The sequence below is a fragment of the Aptenodytes forsteri genome, unplaced genomic scaffold (genome assembly GCF_000699145.1).
Source record: "Aptenodytes forsteri isolate BGI_AS27 unplaced genomic scaffold, ASM69914v1 Scaffold289, whole genome shotgun sequence".
NCBI classification, from domain to species: domain Eukaryota; kingdom Metazoa; phylum Chordata; class Aves; order Sphenisciformes; family Spheniscidae; genus Aptenodytes; species Aptenodytes forsteri.
Window position 1 is genome coordinate 291,457 of NW_008795025.1, and position 20,650 is coordinate 312,106.

The 20,650-nt window shown below is 38.3% G+C and overlaps 1 protein-coding gene across 1 annotated transcript in view; it reads right to left on the reverse strand.

Annotated features, from left to right (window-relative positions):
* The window catches only part of HMCN1 (hemicentin 1), a 209,654-nt gene that overhangs the window by 147,374 nt on the left and 41,630 nt on the right, over positions 1-20,650 (reverse strand). The window contains exons 6-8 of the mRNA XM_009275892.2: positions 8,600-8,771; positions 6,766-6,872; positions 295-415 (exon numbers count right to left, since the gene is read on the reverse strand). Of these exons, the coding sequence (XP_009274167.1) occupies positions 295-415; positions 6,766-6,872; positions 8,600-8,771 (400 nt within the window). The remainder of the gene's footprint in view (positions 1-294; positions 416-6,765; positions 6,873-8,599; positions 8,772-20,650) is intronic.

Consider the following 20,650-nt stretch of genomic DNA (forward strand, 5'->3'; position numbering starts at 1 on the left):
CTTTTTCTGAAGCTCCAAAAGGAACAGAAACAGAGTTGCAATTTTGAGGCATTTCATAGCTAAAAAAAAAAATCTGGATTTGTGGGACATAAAAAACCAAGCTAATACAAAAAAATACCGTAGTGTGATAAAACAAGAACATCGGTTGCTCTCACACATTCAAGGCCCAAGAACCAACCAACAGTGGCCCCAGATTTATCACAAAGTTCACCAGAGAGATCATGATAGAATTCTACTTGCTTTCGGGGGCCCAAAACCAGTTCTTGTTTAGCATGGAATAAAATGGAAACGAACCTTGCACTGGTCTGCTGGATGTTTTTTTAAAGTCTAATGTTGACTTCCTAGAAAACCCAGCTCGAAAGTCAATAGTGCTGAGACCTGTGATCCGAACAGAGTGCCTTCCACTGCTCGAGGTCTGAAAAAGCAACAGAGTGAAAGACCACGTGCATAATTAGCATTTCAGAAATTGCAAAGTTTCTGATCCATCCACTGAGTTCAGTAGATAGACTTCAGCTTTCACGAAAAACAAGACAGAAAGGCGGCTTATGTCAAAATTTGTAAATAAAAACGCCTCTAATACAGCTTTACTTTTAGATACTGGACACTACAATTGTAGTATCAGCAAAAAGAGCCAATTTCTGTCTGAGGTAAATCACAACATAAACACACAAGATCAACAACTACTTGTCACATGCCAGTGACTGCAATGGGAGACTGTCTGGAAGTTAGCATTTTGACCATTATAAAGTATATTACAAAATAGTAAATGAAACACAAGTCAACAGAAAAAAAAAAATAGTGTAAAATTTTTGCTGATAATATATATAAACAATTTATTTCCAGTGCTACAATAATTTATCTTACCTTTTTACTTATTAGTAAGTTCCCTTCTTAAATATACACAAAACTAATTTTACCTATGAGCCATATGCAAACATCATAGGCACTACATATCATGAAACAAGTGGCAAGTACAGGCCAACCTCAATCAATACTGTATATTAAAGGTTCTTCTCTTTCCCAGCCCAGGTCTTAGTTGGAAAGCAGAGGATGCAGAAGTACCTCTCACCTCTATTCTCCACCACCCACACCCACACCTTGTCATTCTGGTTGAATCAGAAAAAAAACAAATCACAAACAACACCCACCCATCCACCCACCCTTGAAAAGCCTTAGCTTTATGTTGCTTGAGGGTGCAGTAGCTTTTATGCAAGTCCTCAATCCTACAGTTGTTTTGGTTTTTCTTCTTCAAGTTACTTTCTATCATTCTGTGCTGAGAAAGAAAAGGACAACTGCTACTTGCCAAGAGTGCACAGGAACCCAGGGCTTTTTGTCCTCACCTACTTCCACAACGTTCAGGTGTTAGGAAAAAACAAAACAAAAAAAAACCACCACTGCACTGAGCATGGAGGTAGATTTTTTACAGACTTAACAATGACAAACCCATGGACAATTTCAACCACAACAGCAGGAAAGAATAAAGATTCAAAACGCTGTGAAGAGTGATATCTAAGCCATATTATCCCAAGATCAAATCCACAGTTAGTAGAACGTACTCCCAAGTTTTTGTTCAGGGAGACAATACAGCACACGAGACTTTCAGTGTGAAAGAAAATCAGTATTAAAATGAAATAATTCCACTGAGCTTTATCTATCTAGAGAGTATTATCTGATCCATTCTCAAATACATAATTCCTTCAGTTTAGTAACCACCTCTGATAAAGCTGCATGTGAATATTAAATTAAACAGTTGTTTCTTATAACTAACTGCCTAGGGACAGCCATTTAGATAGTACGACAAACTGCTGTCTATCTATTTGCTTCTACTTGGTTAGCCTTTCACCTCAGAAAAATCACTGCTAAAGCTTTTTTTATATAAACCAGCTGTTGACAATACAAAGAAATATTTAAGTGTGCCAAACAACCCATGTTATCAAGCATTAATTGGCAGTTAAAATTTCATTAGACAAACTCAGTGACAAAGTTTTCTTTTTTAGCTTTATGCATCTGTATAAGGAATTTATGGTGTGAATAAACTTTTCACAAAGTTTGTTTTTGTTTTTTTAAGTCTTTAGTCACAGCCTTAAAGTCTCGGTGCAAACAAGCCAGTGACTAAAGCTGAGTAAACGATCTATAGAAAAATACATTTCTCTTTATGAATTATTCAGACCTTTGGATACATGTGAATTTTTAAGGCTAGAATAACCTTATAAAGTTTTACCATTTACTAGTAACAATAAATGCATCTATCACTGTCATGCCTAGGAGCTGGCAGTCTTATGCAAACACCTAAGAATAAATTTCATCCCAAAGGACTGCTTTCCAATTAGTATCTTTGTCAAGTCTCTTTTCATTATTTCTAGTTTAACATGGATCACTGGTATTGTATATTAGTGTTCCTCCTCCCAGACTGGATGAGTATAATAAAAAGAGCAAACACATTGTCACAGATGTCAGGAAAAAATGCCTTCCTGTCTTGCAAACAACACAAAATAAAATTGCCCAAAATGCATGTATCTATAAAAATATGTATAAAAAAAGCATGGGTTTTTGTAAAACAAACTCTTAGTTTTCATACAACAGAGAAACCAAGCTACAATGGCTAAATAAATTTTTAATTGCATGCTTATATATTTACAGTGATGGAAATAGGCAGCTGACTTAGGCTTTAAGGAACATGCTCATTCAGTAGACATTACTCTGGACTGGTTTGTCATTACACTCCATTGAACCAGCTGCATTTGGCTATACAGGTGTAAGAGAATAACAAGAACAGCAGTCATTAAAGACCTGTCTTGATCACAAGAACAGCCAAGTTTTTCTGCTGATTTCTCATGCTTTTCTCAATCATGCAGATGATCATTTAACTCTAAGCAGCAGGGACATTTTTGTGGCATTGCTCAGCTGAAAAAGCTATGGCCTATTGATTAACAACAGAACAAAACAGCAGCTGATGGCTTCTCACTCCTGCCTCTCCCCCACTGACTCACCTCCATCACTCACTTGCCTTTTCAACTGAACACACACAGGCAGGCAAGGCCTTTAAGGAGTAATTAGATACAACTGCCTTCTAATGCTGCTGTCCTGGAGCTTGCAAATAACTGTTATTTGCAAGATGTTGGATGCCTCCCAAACTGCTCCAAATAGTCTTTTAAGTGGAGTCCATAGGACAGGTCTTTGTGGGAGGGATTTAGCAAAAGCAAACTTATACTCCCTCTTCTATTAAAGAGTCAGACTGTTCCTGTTAAGGCCCATCTCTTGGGAGGTATCTCAGCAGTAGGACCAGCAGGTAAATTTAGTCTCACAGCTAGCTCAGAGATGCAGAAAACACATGCAACAGCAGGACCATCTTCCTGAAGAAGCATGCTTCCTTCTGCACAAAACCTGTATGGTTTGCTGATACGCTATGGAGGGAGGAGCCACGTGTTTATCTCATGGCATTGCTCTTTGAAAAGACTCCTGTCACCTTGTAAACCAAAAGTACTATAGCAGACCTGGAAGGAAAACTTTTTTATAAAATACACATACGTGCACAGATTTGATGTCCTCATACTGAAGTACCTGAAGGCAACTGGAGGCCGCCTGCAGCACAAGAGGCAACTGGATTGCATACTGTGCATTTTATATTACTCAAACCTGTGCTTTAAAGACTTCACTGAGCACTGAAACTGCACTAACACTTGTTTGTGGATTAAGATGGGATTGTCTTGGACTGATCATTCTCCAGTTGATTTAGTAGCAGCCAATACCATTTAGCTCACCGTGATTTGTTATCATACTAAAATGACAACTTTTTGCACTTCTGGGTGACAAGTACCTATATAAGCTGTTTGCACAAACCTAATTAATACATGGTTTGATCATAAAAGTTAAATTAATTAAAATATTTCAACTATATTCAAGAGAATTTACTTTTTTTTTTAACCCAAAATACACAAATTTGAATGTTTTCTTCTCCACAGAATTGGAGACAGCATTATGCTGATCTTAGAAAAACAAAACCAAAAAACTTAAAAACGCTCACTGCAGGGGCAGCCTGATGCTTTGGCCAGGACTGGTTTGCTGAGTATGCTGGCCTGCTTCCAGCTGAGCCACTTGGCAGTTTGCACCATGCTGAGTGCCAGCCTCAGCTTTAGGAGAACTTATCAGCTCTGAAGGGTGTTACGCATTGAGCCTGTAAGAGTAGCAAGTTCCTCTCAGCAATTCCTGGAATCCAGAAATTTGGGCAACACAGTGCAAACACAAGTAGTTCCACACGACTGAGCCCACATCCAAAAAGGCCTCGGCTTAGCAACAGCCACGCAGGGCCAGGGAGAGATCACACAGGGCTTTGCCTGTTTCTGCACTCTGTTTCTCTGTTGCAGGGCATTGAATGTTTACTAGACTGCATGCTTAACCTAAAAGACTCCAACAAGTACAGAGTTGAATACTAAGGCACTGACTGTAGGAAGAGTTCTCTCAGTACCCAATATGTCTGTTGTTACTAGGTCCAGCAGGACCCAAACAAACTTTTTTTTCCCCATGGACCATGAGGGTGTGTCTGTACTAGGTTTTTCTGCATTTCTGGTTCTGGAAGCACAGACAGACATTCAAACAATTCCCCATAGAGCTGCTGAGCTCAACTTGCTTTTCTAGTTCCAGTTCTGCAGTGGTATCAAGTTTCCTAGTGCTGTATGTGAATTAATAATCCTTTTCAAACTACCTCTGTGCATATGGCACAGACAATACATAGCATGCATCCATTCAGCACACCTCATTGTGAACTCAGCTATAAAGGTATCTTACACAGGTGACTTCCCCTCCAAAAATGACAATATAGTATTTACACTTCTAGAATACAATAGTTCAGCTGGAAGGGACCTATACCAGTATGATTGTTTCCACATCGATTTAGGAAAGCTGGGATCACGCTGCTTTACCTACGTAAAGAAGTATACAACAATAAGACAAAGCATGAGTCAGTTTAGACCACAATTACACAACACAGTTGAGAAGATGATGTAAAAACTTACAGTTCATTATACCTCCCTTCCTCTCCCCCACTCTAAGCCCATATGTCACAACATGCTGCCCCCTACAAACCAGCTCAAGGTATAGATTTGACTTTATTTGTTTGAAGATCATCTGTCCGCAAAACATAGTTAAATAGTGTGATTTCTACATAAACAGTTAGGCCTTGCACAGATTTTAAGGTGCGGTAGTGGGGTGTCATTTGTTAGCTAACACATTTCAAGTGTTTTGAAACATCAGCATCTACCCATAAAAACAATGTTGGGGCTCGTTCTTAAGTTTATATAAATACTATCTTATCCATAGCACAATCCTTACAGTTTTAACATTCCATCCACATTTGGTGCAATTACATTTTGAACAGTTGATTAAAATGACATAATGAACACATTATAAAACAAGATGACGAATACGTGTTTCCCTAAGTCTAGCCCAGCCCTAAGCTTCATCTTCCAGTTTACCACATTACAGTAAGAGTGCTCTTATTCATCCCTTTTCCCTATTATGGTTGCAGGTAAGCAACTGTTGGCCTTATATACTGTGTTAACTTGAATCTCTGCTAAATTAGGGGTTAAGGCTAGTCTAAGCAATCCACTTTCTGTTCCTGATTTACACTATTTTATACATACATTTATTGATCTATAAACAGTAAAGATTTCAGCTACACTGGCTTCAATTCACAGCTCCCAGCTCTTTATGTAGCAACAGGTCTTAAGTGCTCTTGGAGGTTATTGCATTTACACATCTTGTTCACCACATGCCTCACCATAACATGGCACTCACAGGGACACGTGGCCAACAGCAAACATTTAAATTAGCACTGTCACCCACAGAAAATCCCACAGAACCGTAGTTCTAAGTGGCCCTTTCATCACCAAGACATTTTCTTCTTTTATTTCAGAAGCAAGTGTGTTAATGTATCATTACCTAGGAGCTGGTTGTTTGCTACAGCTCTCAGAACCAGCAGGTAAGATTGCTCTTCATCTGTTTCAGTGCACATTGATCATGCTCAGTGTAAGGAGCCTTCAGCCAAACACTCAGGGAACTTTCCTACAGACTGTTGTGGGAGCAGCAACCTTTGGCATAGAGAGCTTGATCAAGGGGTCACATTAAGTTCCTACAGTCAGTTCCAAGACCACCATTTCAGCAGAGTCTTAATGATCCTTTCTTGTTTGGTTATTACTGCTAATCATGTTGATCTTAACTTCTTAACATTTCCAAATCCTTTAGGGTCTATTCTGTAACTGTATGTGCTAGGATAGCATTCACATGAACAAATTTATTTACATACTGTAGTATTTAAATAATTTACTGATAAAGAGTTTGAATTAAATGTGTATTTATTGACTTTGTGAACCTGCTAACAAAATCTCTGGCCTGCAGAGTGCCCATCATCTCCCTCTCCCAGTCCTCCAAACATGCTATACACAGCAAAGCCCCTCTGTGCCCACGCTCTCTACAGAGAGTATCTGCTCGCTAGACTCCAAAAATTCGGTGCTCACTTCATCCTTTTTCCATCCAAAGGAAAAGGATGACCTAAGGATTCGACTTAAGATAGTAACGTCTAATATGTTATCATCTTGGTAAGAATTTTATACCACTGCCTTCAGAATATGTCACAACACATAGGTCACAAAGGACATTTATAACACAAACTCATCTATGAATATCTATGATAAATAAAGTAGTAAATCATTATACAACCCCCTTATAAGCTATAGGACAAGTCATACATGATTTCTGCAATAACTTTACCTTAATTGTCCACGTTCCAGGCTCTGGATCTTTGACATTTACTACCTTTGCAGAGTTGTGGATATTTAGTAATTCATTCAGTCCTGATCCTTTACTGATCTGCTTGCCTAAAAAAAACAGGGAGTAAATATGGTATTGAGTAAATACAGTATTGCCTAAAAAAACAGAGTAATATTGTTCTTCTGTACTGATGTATTTTTGATACTTGACTTACTCACTACTTAGCAGTCAATGACATTTACAACAGTCAAAATTCCCTGTAATTCTTTGCCAGAATACTAAAAATGCTCATTTATTTTCACTCTTTTCATTCACTTGGAAAATTTAATATAGCCTGCAACAATACAGAGCTGTGGGAAACCCAGAAACTGTAAGCAAAACAAGTTCTCTTCTTCACAGAAAACAGTCAGCTCTCAGTGAAAGAAGGCAGCACAGAAGCAAACTCCCTCGAAGGAGATCTTAGAACAGACTTACCCTAACCTACCTGCCAGCTGCCAGCCCCCTCACTCTTCCATCCTCTAGACCTATTTCAAGCCAGATAAACCCCACAAGTAAAGATACTGATAAGCCAGGTTCTCCTGGCAGAGGGGCATTAGCATGTGAGTAAGGGTGGGAATGCATATGAGATCCTCACAGGGAATTTAGCCTGTTAGACATCATAGACATCACTAAAAGAGTGCAAGTTTTCATACTGCACCATACCCCACTTTATACGTACACCTATGCGTACAAATATATGGATGGCTGTATGCAGGAACTCATTCTCTATAGAGGCATTTTGCTCCCTCAAGGCTGAAGTACCATCAGCACTAAAACCACACATGGCTCTTTCAGAGCACTGAAGGGAAAGGTGAAGTTGAGAATGGGATGTCCTGGTATCAATTTTTAAGACCTTATTAGGCATGCCTCGACTAACTTCAGTGAAACTATGTGGATTTAGATGCATGGAGCTGACCTATGAGAAAGGAAAACATATAGACGGGGGTCAAAGCTTCAGCTAAGCCTGACAGTTGCACCCAGGTTTGTGTGTTATCATGGTTTGAAGAGAGACACTCTGAGCAAATTTCTTTCCTGTAAACAAAGAAGAATGCCTCAGTGGAAGACAGACCAGATTATATTGCAGGGAACCCATCCTGTGCATAAAATATTTCCAAGATACTAAAACTTAAGCTATATCCTTAGCCAAGAGTCATTCAGGGAATACAAAGTATGACCTGAATTTATTTCTGGAGTGCTGTTCCAGGTTCCTAAGGCATCAACATAACAATGAACAGCAGATTTGTTCAAAATGTCTTCAGTTACGAATTAGCATCCAAATCTGTCATTGCATTCCCTGTCACACACTGTTTAGCTAGAGATGGGCACGAGACAGGGTTTGATTCTGAATGCTGTCATAGTTCAAAGAATCCAGACCTTGGTTTACCTTTCACCACATAAAAAACAACCATCATGTATAACCCCTAAACGATGGTTGAGTGACTTCATAAATACAGGAAAAACAAAAGCGTCCAGAAATTTGGAATGCAAGAACAAGGAGTAAGAAAGTAGATGGAGGTGAGATGAAGTGGTCAGAATAGGGAGGATTTCCAGTTTCCTCCGAGTCAAAAAGATTGGAACATTGGGAACAATTTAAATATCAGAAGTGCTATGTCCAAAGATCCTGTATTTTAAAAATAAAATTAAAAAATATCCTGAAATCCTGATACTGGTTTTCAAAATGTAAAAGACATTTATGAATCACAAATACAGCCTTCCCTATTGGAGACAGTAGAGACAACTTGTCTTTTTCATTCACTTTTTTTGCTATCACAAAAGAAGGTATAAACTACTTCACCTAATGGATCATGAATTTCAATTGCTGGTGAAGGACCACTCAAGGACACTGTAACCTCTTTCAGACTTGGATCAAAAGGGATCTGCCAAGTATTTACAGCCATGGTCAAATGGTCTGTAGACAAAAGATGCACTTTGGAGGCTTGAACTGCTTCTTCAACCCATTTTAACACCTAGAAGAGAAAATAACAGTTGCTATTATACTGTCAACAGTATTTGCTGTTGAAATATTTTCTGCTGAAATACTGTCTCTACTGTCTTGTAGAGATTCCATGTTAACTTCTATTATAATAGAAGATCACTGCTTTCACCTATGATCCTATTGTCTGATGACACGCAGCCACCACATCACCCTGAGCAAACACAGTGGTAAAGGACTTGCCTAATACAATCACCCAATGCATCCATTTCAACAAAGATATTCTGGAGACAGCACAAACAGGATTTCAACTTCAGTAACACACAAGAGCACAGGAATACAGAGAGAAAAGAAGACAGCATGCCAGGAATAGACAGGAGAAAAGCACCAACATCAAAGCAACACCATCAACTTCTACTGTTCAGTGTAAGAATCAATATACATGATGTGACAAAACATACAGCCTGGAAAAACAAGTACCAAAACTATGTTGCCTTACCAGTGCAGTTATCAATTCTGAAGTGAATAGGTTTATTTGCCACATTAAGGCAAATATACTTTAAAAAGTATCAATACTTAAAAGACATGCAATTTTAATAGAAGATACTACTTGAAGCTGTGATCAGCATGTTTAAAGGAGTACAGAAACAGACCTGCATACATAAACCTCTACACAACATCCACACGTACACTTTTAAAAAGGAATTAGAGATATAAATCTGTGCATATTTCTGGTCATCAACTAACTATTAATTGCCTGAAGCAAGAAGGAAAACTCCCTCATTCAGATGTGCTGAGTAATTGCCATCTATGGACTTTTTCCAATTTTTTTTCCCTAAAACTTCTAATACAAATTACTATTAGGCACAGCATACGGGTCAGAATAGAGGGGAACAATGCTTTAGAAGTTAAATTCTTGTGACCAAAACCAAATTTGTGCCTTACAGAATTAGAGTCCTTAACTTTAACCATTTTCAATCAATGATTATCAAATAAATAAATAAAAGCAGAGGTCTACATTATCACCTATTTCAAGAGAAAATAACAAAGGTAGCCAAAACCCAGACAGAGTCAAAGGTCTCACTCTTTCAACTACTACTAACTCTGGAGTTGAGCACTATCAGATCACTCAGCACCAATAATATAACCCGGACTGATAGAAATGGGGGCATGCAAGTGATGCCAGATTTCCCAGAGCACATCATACAGGGTTTACCTCAGGTTTGTGGTAGGCAAGAGGAGATGAGATTATATTTTGCCCAAGTATAAAATCAGAATAATATAGGCACATGACACTACTATAAAATTTGTTGATATAACCTGATTTATTCATGTATTTGGTCTCAGTGGCAAGATGTTAGCAGCAGGGCGACCTCTGTGAGAGGAGACCAGGGGCTGCCCCATGCTGGACATAGCCGGTCCCGGTTGGTTCTGCAACAGCCCCACCACAGCCACAGCTGAGCCCCTCTGGCACACTGGTGGCACCACTGTGTAAATGTATTTAAGAAAGGGCAAAATGCTGCCTAGGCAGTGAGGGGTGAGGAAAAAAAGCGTGAAAAACAGCCCTACAGTACTCAGGTGAGAGAAGGAGGGGAGGCAGTGCTGCAGGTGCCAGAACAGAGATCTCCCTGCAGCCTGAGGGGACACCAGGTGGAGCAGGTATTTCCCTGCAGCCCATGGAGGACCCCACACCAGAGCAGATTTTTCCTGACAGGACTGCAGTCCATGGGAGAGACCACAGTGAAGGAGAGGAAGAGTGTGAGGAGGAAGGAGCAGCAGAGTCGGTACTCTGCTGCTACCCCTATGTACTGACCACAACCCCCATCCCCCTGTGTCACTGGGGGGAGTGAGGTTGAGCTTGGGAAAGGGGGGGAGGAAAGGTGTTCATACTTGTCTTTGTTTCCCACTACCTGAATGAGTAATTAAATATCTATTTTAATTGGCAACAAATTAAATTTTCCTTAAATCAAGTTTGCTTTGCCCTCAGTGATTGGTAAGTGATCTCCCTGTCTTTATCTCGACCCAGAAGCTTTCTCACTCCATTCCTCCTATTTTCTCCACCTGCCTGGCTGCAGGGAGCGAGCAAGCTGCTGCGTGGGAGCCCGGCTGGGAACCAAACAATCAAAAAACCCAACCTCCCCTAAAAACCACCTGGCCTATCAAAATAAGGTATACTACATCAGCTCTGTACAACACAGAGCTGCAGCATATTTTTTTTTAATCCCATTGAAGCAATATCAGTTTCGTATAACATTGTGAATATGGTTCACAGTAATATTGAACCATGATTTTAAGTTATAGTTAACCATGGCTGCATTCAGAAACATCTTTTAAAGGAGCTTTTGATTATGCCAGTTCAACTGGTCAGTGCACAAGACTTGGAAACCAACAATAAACTAACCTGGACATGTCATCCATCAGCAATGGAGGGCTCCAAAATAAGTCCTTAGCTCTACGACCCGATTCAACACACCAGCCCAAAAAGAGCCTCATTTCCTTGGCTTGTTAGGCATAATTTGCATACTTTTTCCATTAAAAAAATGGGTTATACCATAGGTTTCGGCATGAGATAACTGTGTGATAGAAACTAGACAGCAACCACAACAAGGAAAATGCATCTTGAAAGCAGATTACTGGCAATGACACTATTCCAGCAGCTCTTACCAAAAGATATAAAACAATGCCTAACAGCAGTCACACTGATTATAAAATGCACCTGGAGCCAAGTTATCATCTTGCCATTGGTTACTTCCTTGGGGTGCTCAGGTTTTATATGTTGTTTTTTATATGTTGTAGTTCATAAGTACAGGCACATGAAGGAATTCTTTCTGAGGTGAAACCAGCATAAAGAATTCCTCTCTCTTCCCTCCTTGCAACTGGCTCATTCTCCTTCCTAAAGTTCACTGCCCCTACTTATCTGTTTCTGGGGTCATGCCGCAAGCCAGATCATTAGAATCATAGAATCATTAAAAGGATCTGGATTGAAAACAACCCAAAGAGGAGGAAAATGTTTTAAACCACAGTCACCAAAACTCCACAGCACATGACTCCAGCAAAGAAGTTAAAACAGGTTCTTCCAGCTTTGAAACTTTGTTTTTGTGTTTGCTATGCGGGTTTTTTCCTAATTACATCTCTTAGTCTACTACATCATATTAGTTTCCTTTACGAGTCTCGCTTTCATACAGCATAGTTCACTTCAAGCCGCTGCAGGACCATGTTACTTCTACAAACTTGGGAGGCAAGTGGGAAGGCTCTCCAGTGGGAAGTTTATCAGCATGCAACTGTTTATTTCAAAACAAAACTCTAATCAAAACAAATACTTTTATGAGCCCCAGATATTCTTCTTGGCAGATAGGACAGCTGAGCCATGGAAATTGTTCCAAAAGCTCACTTTCTTTCAAAGGTAAACTGTACCTTGTAGTCTACCACTGGAAACACAAGCAACAGTTATTTAATGATGCACAGCAGTCTCGTGTACTTTAAGAGAAGAATAAACACCACTTTCAAATTAGAAAATGAATTTTCAGTAAAGAAAGTGAAGTGAATCCAATCCTCTTCTACCACTTTCCCCCGTCAATGACAAAAAAGTACTTTCAGTTAACCATAAAGTCGATTCAGACAACACACTGCCACAAAAATACCAACACCAATTCAAATAGCATTGGGAAAAGAGCTTGCCTTGCACCCCAACTCCTCACAGGTCCGTTGCTGAAACAACCAGTATACTTGCAACTGTGGTGCTACTCTGATTATTTTAAAGAAAGTTCCTGGTCTTTGGACAGAAGAAACATATCTGGCATAAAAACACTGGTTTCAACTTCTGCTGAGCCACCTTTCTTCAAATCACAGTCTGTCAGCATCTCTTGGCATGTTCTGCAGAGACCAGGTATCAACTGTTTTCAGGTGTGGAAGGGAACCAGCTCTTTAGCTTTTGGTTTCTTTGTTGAGACAATCCAGCATAGGGCTCACTGCATGTGACCAGGCTGGTTTTCACCAAGGTGAGGATACATCTTACCAGAAATGGGAGCTAAGCCTCCCTGATAAAATCCACTAAGTAGTTCATCAGTACACAACCAAACTGGGTCAAAAGTCTAACCTGAAGGGCACATATTAAGCTGTCTCACTGAGTCTGTTAGTAATGGAAAACGTGGGTCCAAGGGGTTAGCTTCCACACTGCTTTGTCAAAGTTAAAGTGTGATCGAACCACCACTACATGATCCAGATGTCTGCATAAAAACAGAAATAAGTTTGTACGCATTCACAAGATGACACATTTCAGAAGTTTTAAATCACAATGATTTGATTGATTTCCAGAGTTGCATACTGAATGTGATTCCCCATGGCATTTCCCAGTACAGCTGGGAAAGTTTTGCCTTTTTTTTTTTTTTTTTTCAATAATTGCTTTTTAACAAAGTCAGAGAGAGATGACATGTCTGAGACAGAACACTTAGCATACAGCTATCAATGCACAATAAAAAAAAAAAAAGTATTGACATAACAGAAGACCACCAAAATTGGCATCACTAAATTCTTTAAGAAATCTCAGCACTGAGAATTAGCTATGTTCTCTTTCCAAGGGAAGGTAACATTTTCTTCCATCTCTACTCTCCTCCTTCTGCTCCCATCTTTGACTCATTTTACAAAGAATGTTCATTCAAAAACTATCCAAAGCCACTACACCAATTTAAGGTTTGAGTTAGCATATAAATGTGAACTTAACACAGTTAATCTTATTTCTTTAAAGCAGTAACACACATTGAAAGCTAAAAGAAGCAAAAAACATACACAAACCTATTTTTAACATCCCTTTGTTTTCAGAAGGCTTCAAAATGTCAGCTTCAAAGACAAAAACCTCTCAGTCTTGGATTTTTAGATCAATTTAAACCAGCTGAGTTTAAATTAAGGGAATTTTCAACTGGATGACTGAGTACATGCTAAGTTTTGTGGTCCCTGCTGGAACTAGATAATTTGCAGGCAATGAAATCAAATTCTGGCAATGTAAAAATATTTGAACATTTACCAAGATCCAATCTGAGTCCAGAACAGAGATTTAGCTCAAACTTTTCTTTTTTAAATCTTTACCAAGTTGGTTTTTGTTCTTAATGAAAACAGTCTTCTACTATGCAAGAACTTTCTAGACACCTTTACTCATCTACTATAGTTTGATAATTTACCTAATGGAATGGATGTAAAATTAAAAGACAAGTATTGCCATACTTTCATCTCAGATGTGTAACACGAATTTCAAGGATACTAGGTTTCCATCTGCGTATTGTACAGAATGAGAACATTGATCTGCTCTTGAAGCACATCATGAGGTTCTTCTGGTTCCGATTATCTTTTAGTATTAATGACACACACTTAATTCTGTTATCTTTCCGGGCACATGAAGTAGAAGGTGACAGGGACCGGTCAGCATGGATTTTCCAAAGGAGGTAGTGGTTAGTGGATTGAACTCTTCCACCCAGTATACCTTTAATGGGAGTTTGGTCTTTCTTCTTTCATTCAAACAGCTAGGTAGTCAGATGAGGATATGAATACGAATCACTGCCAGGATTCTAAAAGAAGTACCTCCTACTTCTGTAGCTCCTACCATTTGTTACATTGAAGAAAAAAAAAAAAAAAAAAAAAATCTTATTAAGAGTTTGCATCTTCTTCCACTTTTAAAAAAAAATCTATGAAACAAAACTAAGTAGGGCTACAAAAACATCTAATATTTCTGAAGAGCAGGCATACACATTTTATATTTTGACCTATTGTGAATGCAAAGTAAAGTGGGGCTGGCTCAAGATCTTCAGGGAAGTCCAACCAACACTAAACATTAGGCATGGGCTCTCAAGCACACGTTATGCTAACTTAGGCATATGGAAATGCATTTCCTTATATAAATACATATTGATCTAGTTATATAAAGTATGATTTTTAGACCCTCTGGTTCCTATAATTGTACATTGACTAAGTTGACAAGGTTTCTGTCCTCACTCTTGTATTTTTAGCTTCTGCAATTACTTTTTGTAACTGCCAAGCTGCCACATTAGCCATACCACCTTGATCTCTTTATGCTCCTTAACCAAGAAGGGAACAATACATTTCTATCTCACAAGAGTGTTATGCGAACAGATACAGCAATGAAGTACTTATGAAGTACTTAGATACTACAGCAACTGCTGTAAACCTTAGCTAAAATTCCAGTTTATGAATCATATGCAGGCTGGCTGATGACCCTGATGCTACTTAAGAGTTCTCTTATAGCCGAATTTGCCCTTAAAATAAGATGTATCATCCCAGGGAACAATTATGTTGTGCAACTGCCATTTCGGAAAAAAGAAATCAAGAACACCTTTGGTTTTAACCCAAGTATATATCAGAAGTAGAAGCTACTGAGAGTGAATAAGGATCTTAAATTCAGAGTGGAACCCAACTTCAGTTTTTGAGAGTTTTTCAAGTTCAAAAATGAAAATGGAAGGCAACAGAATGACCCAGCTGTCTTAAGTCTGGCAGTAACTTGCTTGTATAGTTAAATTTTTCCCCAAGATTCAATAGGCAATTCTGGGAGATCCATTTCCCAACCCTGACATTCCAAAGAGGTTTGCAATAGCGCTGCAACACTGGTTTGGAAGTAGAGTTTTGTTTTGGTTTTTTTTTTTTTCCTTTGACCCTTACAGAAAGCCCCCAAAATAACAGCAGCTTTTGTTGTTCTGCCAAAATGTGACTTGATTAATATTATTAGAGGGGGAAGGGCAGATACAGAAATAATTTATAACACTTCTCCAGAGAATTTGCTCTTGCAACCTGCCCTGCTGTCAGGTCACTTCTTGGAATGCATACTGAAACCTGGAAAATCTATGGAGCATGGTCTTCCAGAGAATGCTCTTGCAACCTGCCCTGCTGTCAGGTCACTTCTTGGAAAATCTAGCATGGTCTCTATTTCCATTTGTTTATTCTGGGTCTCAAGAATATTTCTTTCTCAGTCAAAGCAACAGGATTTGAAGTTAACTGTTTCATTACTTAAGTATATATAGGTTCATACTTCCGCCCAAAGAGAAAAATATTCCGATAATGCTTTTAAATGCACATCTAAAAATATGACTGAGACAGTGCATGTGAAACTTATACAATGAAAATAAATCAGAAATTATACACATAACTATAATTACATGTATAAAAAACAAACTTTTGTTGTTCTGCCAAAATGTGACTTGATTAATATTATTAGAGGGGGAAGGGCAGATACAGAAATAATTTATAACACTTCTCCAGAGAATTTGCTCTTGCAACCTGCCCTGCTGTCAGGTCACTTCTTGGAATGCATACTGAAACCTGGAAAATCTATGGAGCATGGTCTCTATTTCCATTTGTTTATTCTGGGTCTCAAGAATATTTCTCAGACAGTCAAAGCAACAGGATTTGAAGTTAACTGTTTCATTACTTAAGTATATATAGGTTCATACTTCCGCCCAAAGAGAAAAATATTCCGATAATGCTTTTAAATGCACATCTAAAAATATGACTGAGACAGTGCATGTGAAACTTATACAATGAAAATAAATCAGAAATTATACACATAACTATAATTACATGTATAAAAAACAAACAACTGAAAAGTTTATTAGTGTTGAATCTCAAGCTCTTCAAAGTTAGGAAAGACAAGATTTAAGCCTGCCTGCTTTCAACTGTCTTTAAAACACCCTTTTGAGTTGCTTTATAACAGTCCTTATGTACATGACCACAGTCTATTTTTTCCAGAGAATCCAAGTTACATATAAAACAGAGAAAGGACAGCTGTAACTATTTTTTTTTTCCCCTTCCTTGTTTGGCATTCACTGTACAATACATATCTTCAGAGTAGAAGCATATTCTCCAAGGCAGCATTCAGCCACCTCTGCCACGAAACCATTCCTTCTTCTTCTACAAAAATGCATACTGACTGTTTGGGACGGAGAGAGAAGAGAAGGCAAGAAACAGGGCTATGCAAGAAACCTTAATTCTAAGCTGTAATTTTGAGCTTTTGACTTTGTCACCTTCATGTTATTCTTGTAAAGCAGCAGAGGGGCCTTTTACGCTTTTAACAAAGTAAAACAAAATTTAAAATTCCTTCCTCATGTAGCATCATCCAAACATACACTTGGTTCATACACACTACAGACCTTTAACACTAACCCGAGCCATGTAGGCATAACTCCTAGGTTGCCAACCTCTGTGAGGACTAAGTCGGGAGAAATAGGATGCTTTTCCAATGGGTTTTAGAGACTTCTGTTCACAGCAAAGCATTCATGAGTGTGAAGAACGCTGGACTTCATTCCTGATCCACACGATCTTACAGACATTAACCTTCTGCACCTCCCCCACAAGAATGACCCCTTCTCCACCATTCCTTTTAACATGCTCTGTTACCAGTCTTGTCCTATCCCTGTCTTCAGTCCCCTTCCCAATCTCCTCTCATTCACATTATTGCTTTTATTCACAGGCTTCTCACCCAAATTCCAAACTCGTTTTTTCCATCTAGTCTCATCCACCTTTTAAGTCACTCAACACCTCCTTTTTCCACCAAAGTCAACGCCTTGTCTTCAGTCTCCTTCACAGTCATTCTCAGTTCTCCTCCCACCAATGGAACTGTATATGGAACATCCATTTGTACTAATTTTAAAAATCAGTAAGAAAGCTGTATTTTTAAGCAGCCTAGGGAAATTTCCTTTCTTACAGGAAAGTTAGAATAAGAAAAATCAAGTAAGTGTTTCAATACTAGAAGAAATGGAAAACTACTACTCACTAGCTCAGTTCTTGTGAACTCCCAGCTTTAGCCATACTGATCAGTTCATTTCATCAGACACAGTAATGACTCATTTTTACCACAAACAATCAAAAATTACCTAGAGGCGTGATCTGAACCACCAATGACTAATTAACCTCCACTATTTTTAAGCTGTACCAAATTCATACTCTGCTGATCATCACTGTTCATCTTAACACCAGTTCTGGCATCAGTACAAACCTTTGGGCATCAGAATCATTTACAGGAATTTCCTTACAGTACTCCATTATGAGGGGAATAATTAAGTGTGGTGTAACATAACTTCAGTTCAAGTAAAAATTAGTACCTTCTGGAAAGATATGAATAAAATTGGATACAGTTATGAAACTATGGAATCTGTTCTTAACAGGAGAATTTAACTCATGTTTGATGAGTATGCTCAATGCATTTTAATTTCGAGCAATTATTGCAAATTAAGCCCTGAGCCTACAAAAGCAGCCACAGAACCTCACTGCAGCCAAGGAAGTCTCACTCTAAAGAAACACCTTTCAAGATCAGGACTTAAACGCTTTAATAAAACAAGCATAATAATCTTTCCAAGACATTGGAGACAAAATGAGAATGCTACCATTCTTTTGGACAGAAAGACGTTCATTTTGGAACTGACTCAATAGGATAAAAATCTTAAAGCTAGAGACCAGTTTGAAAAATTTCAAACTGAAGACTACTTAATTAATTTGTAGTTACATACAGTAGTATTCACAAGTTGTTAATAGAAGTAGAACTTCAAAACCAAAATCTGAATAGTAAACCTTTCCCTTTCAAGGACTCTGATCACGAAATACTTTTCTTCCCTTACAGACCTGTCATCAGATAATTCATCAAATTTTATCAAATGTGATGAAAACATATTTGGTCTCTTACTATTATAAATCTGTCATGGTTTTTGAGTACAGAGTTACCTCTGGAGATGATGGTACACCTGATAACCCATATTAAGGAAAAATCTAGAAGACTTTTAGAAAATAAAAACAAAACTTGCTTTTTGGATTTTAAGAATATTCTTATTAATCTAATGCACAGAGACCATGGCAAATTTGTTAAAATATGACCTTCCTCTCACTCCGTTAGAAAAGCTTCATTCAGCAAATCAGTGGAGATACTTATATATTTCATGCTTTGCTGGACTGAACCCAACACAACTTTGTCAATTGACAATAATTTTGACCAAGTTAATTGTAGTATTTGAGATCATAACATCTTTTTCAGAAGTGAAACAAGGCAATAAGTTTTCTTAGTCTTCTCGATAACACAAGCATTGGATAAGTATCAAGTATTGTTTTGTTGTGTTTCCTTGTAGCTAGCTTATAATATTGCTTCACTCTCCACTTAATGCACAAAGGGCAAGGATGACAGTAATGGTTTGAAACTTTATACACTAAAAATAGCTTTGTTTGGGTTTTTTGGGGGTAGAAAAATCAAAAATGTTTTAACAAAACAAGACATTGGTTTGGCAGAGTATTCTTAGTCAGTGACTTTGTAGCTCTTTCCTAATCTGAAATTCAGCATTAGCTGTCTCTAGGCCCAAAACAGTGAATGTTTTAGCATTTATAAACTTCATTCTTTATACATCATTGACTACTCAGATAAAAAGGAGGACAAGTTTTATTTCTGTTGAATCTTGCCTGAAGGATATACCATAAACAGCTGATGCAGATTACTACTACATCTGTTCATTTGCATCCACCCATTGGTAGATATGCTCCTTGAAAATAGGATTTCTGATCCAGAACTGAAATCTGCAGTGCAGGTTTTATTTGGGATGACAGCATTTTGGTAAACTCATTTTCACAGTCCATTAGCCCAGATACATCCTCATGGAAGGTCAACGATCACTAGAATTATTTCGGAGTCTTTTGGTTTTAATACAAGTTGTTCAGCAGTTATTGCAGAAGACTTCTGAAAGTGATATAGAGGATTTTTTTTTTTTTACCTAGGCGATCTCTTACAGCCTATGGCCACTGAAAGGAGATGTAATTATATAAAGCAGTGTACTCTTCCCTCCCCCCCTAAAAAAACCTTGCAAGAATAGCACCTACTGATATCATCACTTATTGATATCAACCTGTGGCTCTTGTGCGGGGTTGTCTAGCCCGCAGATGAGGAGCCCATTATTTGCTGAAAGAAAATGCCAAGATGAAGCAGGAAGGAGGTGAAAGTGGCTACTGAAACCCCCTGCTTAAAACCTTACTCAAAATTTAAAAACAGACTAACTATTCAAGCAGAAGCTGGTATTCTTAGATATGGGAAAGTGCCAAGAAGTTCAGAAAGGAGAGCTGGACAGCCAATAGAACAGTGCATGCCAGTTCCACTTAAGAACACGGTGTTGCCTAGCACCTACAAGTTGCTCTTTCTGCTCACTTCTACCTCCCAAAACCAGAAGAAAACAAAAACAAAACAATCAAACAAAAACTTTATCCTAAAACTTCAGTCCTGGCAAAGAGCATTTCACATTGGCAGTATCATGATCCCTTCTGTATAAAGAGATTTCATGGAGTATCACGGAGAGAAGTTTTACCCTTCATACACAAATAATGGCAAAATGCAGGTCAGGAACGGCACAGTCCCAACAGCTAATTTCTTTTCCTCTGACTTTTAACCTATCTGACTTTTGGAGGATAAATCCTCCGGGAAGTTCCTCCTTTTGATCACCTTCACATCATTGCCAATACCTTATAACATTCCCAATAAGAACTTCAATTTTTCTGGGCAACAACAGTAGAAAACTGCAATGTATCTCCAAGATTTGTCATTGTCCAAATTCTATGAAAGAAAGAAAGGAACAAACCGAAGTAAATTGAATAACCTCATCTAGTTATTGCCTATACCAGGAAGTCAAAGGAAAGTGTTTACAACATTTATAAACAATTCCAGCTCCCCAGATAACTAACATGCAATTTCATCTCTCTCCAAATTATTTTCTCATGCACTATTGAAACTTCATTTCTGCCTAGGACTCACTGGAGTTCTCAAAGAAAATAGTCATTCAAGGCTGTGGGTCAGCAATCACAATTACTGGTAAGTCAGCAGAGCTGTTAAAAGTTATGAAAAAAAAAAACTTCAATTATAAGCTTACCACAGTTACTTTGTGAACAATGGAA